At 42.6% G+C, this 7,284-nt stretch overlaps 1 protein-coding gene across 1 annotated transcript; it reads left to right on the top strand.

The window, feature by feature from the left end:
- The first annotated feature begins 5,746 nt into the window (after positions 1–5,746).
- Positions 5,747–6,573, top strand: LOC147601647 (uncharacterized). Its single transcript, XM_086741467.1, is given in 2 exon segments — positions 5,747–6,344; positions 6,347–6,573. Coding segments are annotated over 2 exon segments (825 nt in total).
- Positions 6,574–7,284: the final 711 nt, after the last annotated feature.

The raw sequence follows: 7,284 nt of genomic DNA, 5'->3' as shown, positions 1-7,284 counted from the left end.
CAGGGACCCTTGGAGAAAGGGTTCGGGGACCCTTGGAGAAAGGGTTCGGGCACCCTCGGATCGGTGTTGAATTTCATGACAGAAAACCGACGGAGTGAGGGGATGGAAGCCAGCCGAAGTCGAGTGCTGGCCCGGCATTCGGAAGACGCTAAAGCGCAAAAAGGTACAGTGGGAATCTCGTCTTGGCCAGGCGAGCGGCCGGGGAGGAGATGGGGTCCACGCTGACCAAAGAGGAATCAGCAGTGGTTAAGCTCCTCCAACATATGCTCTCTAAGAGAGACTTAAGATATGACTTAGCCTCCCTAGAAGCTTTGCTGTTTTGGGCAAAGAAAAAGGACTTGATCCTCACAGTTGATGCTGCTTTTGAAATCCCAACATGGGAAAAGACAGGGGCAGAGCTGTGGGAAGAAGTATGTAAGGGATCCAAGGAGGCGAGTAAGCTTTCTGCTATGTGGAAGTTAATCATAGAAACTTTAAAAAATATGAAGGCAGAACGTTTGGCAGCAGCTTCTGCTTTTGCCGCGTTAACTCCGGAAGATTCAAAAGAAATTTCTTCTGCGACAAGTATGCTATTCACAGAACCAACTATTCCAGCTGTTGTTCCCGCCTGTGTAGCTGGAGAAAATGGAGTCTCCGCAAGGGTTTGTGCAGCCAAAAAATCTGCAGTAGCAGCTCCAGAGCTTGGGGACCAGCCCTTGGAAAAAGCCGACAACCTGGTAAAACTTCCGCCGACAACAGCAGAAGAGACGGGAAACAACTCAGTCTCTGGCTCTCATTTTTCATCACCTAAACCAGTCAGCACGTCTCTGTATCCACCATTGCCGCCGTTTGAGGGAAAGAAGGAGAGGGCAACAGATATGGGGGATACGCAAGTGAAGCCTGTGCCGGTATCATCTTTCAGCGCAGGAGTGTCATCACTCCCGCAACCACCTCCAACGAACACTTTTATCTCCGAGGACATATCGGGTGAGATCGGTGCCACAGCACCTTTGCCGCCACCTCCGGCGACCCTATTAACGGAGAGCGGGGTGGGAGATCCGGCAAATAGGTGGAGGGGGGTAATCAGAGATGCTATATCTGAAGGTCAATTTATTCCGTCTGCATTTCCGGTTGTGAGAGGTATGCATGGGGGTCCTGTTTGGGAAGCAGTGGATTGGAAAGTTTTAAAAGAGGCTAAGGCAGCAGTTACTCAATATGGGTTAAAATCACCGTACAGTCAATCTATTATTCAACATGTATTTTCTGTGTATTTGCTGACACCGTATGATGTTAAAATGATTGTGCAAATGATATTGCTTCCATCTCAGCAAATCCAGTTTTATCAAAACTGGCAAGCAGCTTGTGAAAATGCAGCCGCTATCCCAAGACAGAATGGGGATCCTTTATTTGGAATACAAGCTCAAATGTTATTGGGTGCAGGTCCTTATGTCAGGACAGACTGGCAAGCACAATTTGCCACAGAAGTTTTACAACTCAGTCGAGATTTAGCATTTAAAGCATTGAATAGTGTACATGATGAGAATATTAGACATACCTTTACCTCAGTGAAGCAAGGCCCCACTGAAAAGTTTTCAGCTTTTATTGATCGATTGCATAACGCTATTATGGCACATCCTGATTTGGATCCTGAAATGAAATCTAAGTTTTTGGACATGCTTGCTTTCGATAATGCAAATGAAAAGACCAAAAAGGCTTTTAGTATACTGCCAAGAGGTTCTACTACTGCTCAGCTGTTGGAAGCTGCAGAGCGGATGCTAGAATCAGAAAAAGCGACCGTGATGGCCGCTGCGGTAGGAGCGGTTGTAAAACCTCTAATAACAAAAAGCAAAGGAGGACAAAAAGATACAAAATGTTTTCGTTGTGGAAAGATAGGGCATGTTAAAAAGGATTGCAGAAGCCAAATAGCTGTTAGCATGCGTGGGATTAACCTGAATGATTCACAGAAAAGATGGTGTGTAAACTGTCAGTGAAATAATCATAACACCCAAGAGTGCAGGAGATCGGGAAACAGGTTGCAGAGCGCGATTCACCTTTGCGTGACGACGCAAGTACGGGGTGCCTGGACCGTTGCGCAGCCGCAACATACGGAAGTGCAGGGGTGGACTTGGCAACAGCAGTAGATATTACACTGGTAACATCTGAAGTACAACTCATAGATTCTGATCAGAAAGGACCATTAGGGCATGGCTTAAGTGCATTACTATTAGGTCGTTCTTCTGTTTCTCGGAAAGGCATTTTTGTAGTGCCAGGGCTTATTGATGCAGATTATTGTGGTGTGATAAAAATTATGGTCTATACACTGACTCCTCCTGTTACCATACCAGCTCAATCGAAAATAGCTCAGTTGGTGCCATTTCGGGCATGCGTGCCCAAGGCGCAGGCTGTGGAGCGAGGCCATGGGGGGCTTTGGTTCCACGGGTCAGCCTCAGGTGCTGCTGGCTGTTGACATCGCCAGAGGAAAGCCTGAGGAAAGAGTCACAATGGCGCACCCTAGTGGACAATGCCTGACAGTGTCAATGCTGATAGACACTGGAGCTGACGTCACCATCATCCCTGCATCCAAATGGCCTGGCGAGTGGCCGCTAGTACCCGCAACTAGAGGGGTAGTGGGAGTAAGAGGTGTCCAACGAACAATGATCAGTAAAGTACCAATTTCCTTTTATTTTTCAGATGGCACTATGGTAACTACTCGACCGTATGTGCTACATTTACTGATAGCTCTAATTGGTCGGGATCTTTTATCCCAAATGGGTGCTCGTTTAATTACACAGCCTTTTTAGGAGCGGCCTCTGAGGAGCAGCCTGTATTAAAACTCACTTGGAAAACAGACGAACCAGTGTGGGTGGATCAGTGGCCGCTAAAACAAGATAGGCTGCAAATAATTCAGATATTAGTGAATGAACAATTGGTAGCAGGACATATTGTACCTTCCACAAGTCCATGGAATACACCCATTTTTGCAATTCCTAAAAAATCAGGAAAATGGAGGCTGTTACATGACCTTCGAGCAGTAAATGCGGTCATGCAAGACATGGGTGCTTTGCAACCAGGTTTGCCTTCCCCTGTTATGATTCCAGAACATTGGGAACTGTTAATTATTGATTTGAAGGATTGCTTTTTCACAATTCCTTTACATCCAGATGATGTTGAAAAATTTGCATTTACTGTGCCCTCAATTAACAAGCAAGAACCAGCTAAAAGGTATCATTGGGTGGTGCTACCACAAGGCATGAAAAATTCACCTACATTATGTCAGACGTTTGTGTCCTGGGTGTTACAGTCTTTCAGAAAAAACAATCCAGAATTGTTGATATATCATTACATGGATGATATATTGATTGCAGGAGAAAATATGGACAAGAATAATACTTTAGCAGAGATCACCAAAGCATTGGAGCCTAAGGGTTTATAATTAGCCCCAGAAAAAGTTCAGTGTTCAAATCCGTGGAAATATCTAGGCTGAATCATTACAGAAAGTGTGATACAGCCTCAGAAAATTGTATTGAATTCCAGAATTTCAAACCTTACAGATGTTCAGAAATTGATGGGAGACATTCAATGGGTAAGACCTGTTGTGGGAATTACTAATGATGATTTAGAGCCTTTGATGCCATTGCTAGGAACATCAACAGGAGCAAATGATTATCGACAATTATCATCTGAGCAAAAAGTTGCACTTGATAAAATCATTGACAAGGTAATTTCTGGTAGTGTGCAAAGAAAAATAAATGATTTGCCATTGCAGTTTTTGCTGATTAACAATTCTGCTGAATGAAAACATCTTATTGGGCTGATAGTTCAAATAACAAAACAGAAAATTGCTATTTTGGAATGGGTGTTTTTACCTTTTCAGTCTAAAACTACTGTATATACTAAAATTGAACAACTAGCGCATCTGATGATGAAGGGTCGAAAAAGAGTTTTGGAAATTTCAGGAGACGAACCTGAAACCATGTTTGTGCCTGTAAAGCAAAATTATTTGGATTGGCTGATGGCCACCTCAGAAACAATTCAAATTGCATTAGCAGAATACCCAGGAAAGATTACAAATCATTATCCCTCTGATAAACTGTTACCATTGCTACAAAATCAAGAATTTGAGGAAAAACCAATCAGATCAGAAACTCCTGTTGATGGATTAACAGTATTTATAGATGCAGGAAGAAAATCAAAACGAGCTTCTGTAGCTTGGTATGAAAATGATCAGTGGCATCAACAGCTACTTTCAGGACATGCTGGGGATTCTTTACAAATTCTAGAATTACGAGCAGTTTTGTGGGTTTTTCAACATCGGTTTGACGTACCTGTCAATGTTGTATCAGACTCCTTGTATGTGGTGGGAACCACTCAGAGATTAGAGCAAGCAATGATTAAGCAGATAAAAAATCCTGTCTTATACCTGTTACTAATACACTTATTGTTTTTGTTAAATCAGAGACAAGAAGAGTATTTTATTACTCACATTCGCAGTCATCAATTTCAGCATGGACTGTCTATTGGCAACAATATTGCAGACAAGTTAGTTGCTCCTGCATGGCAGCAGCAAGGAATTAATCTGTTTGAGCAGGCCCGAGTATCACATGATTTTTTCCATCAATCAGCAAAAGTTTTAGCGCGACAATTTAATTTGAAAGTCTCTGATGCGCAAGGTATTGTGCAGTCGTGCCCAGCTTGTCAAAAAGTTGGATTTGGCTTAGGCATTGGAGTGAATCCTTGAGGTTTAAAGTCTTTACAACTGTGGCAGATGGATGTCACCCATGTGCCTGAATTTGGCCGTTTAAAATATGTTCATGTTTGTATTGACACCTTTTCACATGTAATATGGGCAACTGCTCAAACAGGCGAAACAGCTAAACATGTAGTGAAGCACATGCATAGTGCTATTGCAGCTTTGGGTATCCCACAAGAGCTTAAGACGGACAATGGTCCTGTATATGTTTCAACTTCTTTTAGCAGGTTTTGTACCTTATGGGGGATTCGTCATCTAACAGGAATTCCTCATTCACCCACTGGACAAGCCATTGTGGAAAGAGCTCATGGAACTCTTAAATCGCTTTTGCAAAAACAAAAAGAGGGAGAACCGTTACCGCCTTCTGAGAGACTTGCAAAAGCGCTGTATGTGTTGAACTATTTACGCTTGACAGAAAGAAGAGACTCTCCTTCTATTGTAATTCATCACATGTCATTGCAATCAGGGATTCAGAGAGAAACTAATGCAATTAAAGTGCTATACCGAGATCTACGAACTGGAGAATGGAACGGTCCAGCAGAAGTGAAATTAACCGGTCGTGGTTATGTTTTGTGTTTTAACAGATGAGGGACCAAAATGGGTACCAAGTAGATGGGTAAAACCCTGGAAACAAGGAATCTGATTCATGACTTTATCATTTTTGTTTTTAACAGAAACCTGGATGGGCAGTGATCGATCTTATACCACCATTTTCGCCAGATGCTTGTCTTCAGTATCAATCAAGCCAGACGATCACCGTGTCCACGCAGTCATTTGTCGTTATTGTTAACAATGCTGAAGTGGTGGTTTGTTGTTTTAATGCTTTGTCACAGTGTTGGAACATTTTGGGTTCCTTCTTCACCCAGAACCAATGTATGGCTCACGATTGCTAATCTCACCAGACAATCAACCCTGTGTTTGTCTATGACCAACCCTGACAACCCATTTTCTACATGCTTGGTGGGAGTGACTTTGGACAATGAGACATGGCCGTCGCTAGTTACTTCATTGCCAAGCATGGGCAAGGGAAGGGTTGACAACTGGGATGTGATCATGCCACATTTACCTGGAGCAGTTGTAGAACCCCAAGAATTAGAACTTTTGGGTTCTATAAAAATGGATTATTGTGTAATGTTTAATTATAGCAGTAAGCATACCAAGAAAGGACAAGTAGTCAAAGCAACATTGCCGGTGTATCGCAATGCAACTGATTGGTGCAATTACACTAGTCCAAATATCTCGAAATCTAGCAATACACCAATACAATTACCTCCAGGGGTGTTTTTGATCTGTGGAGACAGAGCCTGGCCTGGTATACCCTCTCGTTTGCAGGGCGGGCCGTGTAGTTTGGGTCGTTTGACTATATTACTTCCCAATGACACTCAAATTTGGCAACATAGAAGAAGGCACAGAAGATATAAACGGAAAATTTATCAGCATGCATTTCAATCAGACTGCAATGATCATGCAGAATTTTGGTCTCCTGGTGAAATTATAGCAGCCAGCTTTTTAGCCCCAGGAGTAGGGCTCGCAAGTGCTTTAACTAATCTGCGAAAGTTGGGGTGTTGGCTGGCAAAACAGAGCAATTTAACTTCACTAGCCCTAGATGGTTTGCTAGTGATGTAGATAGCGTACGACATGCAACGCTGCAAAATCGAGCTGCTATAGATTTTTTGTTGCTAGCACATGGACATGGTTGTGAAGATTTAGATGGGATGTGTTGTATGAATTTATCTGATCACCCTGAATCAATCCATAAAGCTATACAAACAATGAAAAACCAAGTTCGAAAGTTGCAAGTTAGTGACGGTCTAGGATGGCTAGATAGGCTGTTTACCCAGTGAGGAATTATGGGATGGGTAAGAGATGTGTTAAAAATGCTGGGAATTGTTTTGTTGGTATTATTGGTTTTGTTACTAATTGTCCCTTGCATACTCAATTGTTTAGGAAAGATGATACAGAATGCAATGGCCAAAGTCTGGATTGTTCAAAAACAAAAAGAGGGATTTGTGGGATATTTGGAAAGCAATGGACACGTAGTGAACAATCCAGACACAATGGGACTGTTTCAGAGGCCTCTGCAGGCAGTAGGCCCTCCATGTAGTAGATGGGAATATGAGCAAGTGTATCAATGTACGCGAATGTAGCGAAGTGAGCTATGCGGATGGGAATATGGGCGAATGTATCGAAGTGAACAGGACCTGAGCACAATGGACAAAGCGAGTATACATGCTGAGAAGCAACGGTACAATAGACGACGTAAGAAATACGTGACTATATCCAGTATACATCTTTAACCAATCAAATTAGGACTTTAGGAGTACGGACAGCACATACTAACCAATCAATGAATGACTTGCTATGTCTATATAATCTGAGCTATCTAGGCAATTTGCTTGATCATATTGGTCGTCAGCAGTGTCCGTGACTTCCGCGTCAACATATAAGCAGACATTGGGTAATTTCAGCATAAAATGACAAATATATGCATTTATTTTTAAAAGAGATAGGCAGCCACATGCAGTAACTTCTAGATAGGCTGGCTTGTTTTTTTT

This window comes from Chlamydotis macqueenii, chromosome 2, assembly GCF_036417535.1.
Source record: "Chlamydotis macqueenii isolate bChlMac1 chromosome 2, bChlMac1.mat, whole genome shotgun sequence".
Lineage (NCBI taxonomy): Eukaryota > Metazoa > Chordata > Aves > Otidiformes > Otididae > Chlamydotis > Chlamydotis macqueenii.
This window is presented reverse-complemented; position numbering and strand designations above follow the sequence as displayed.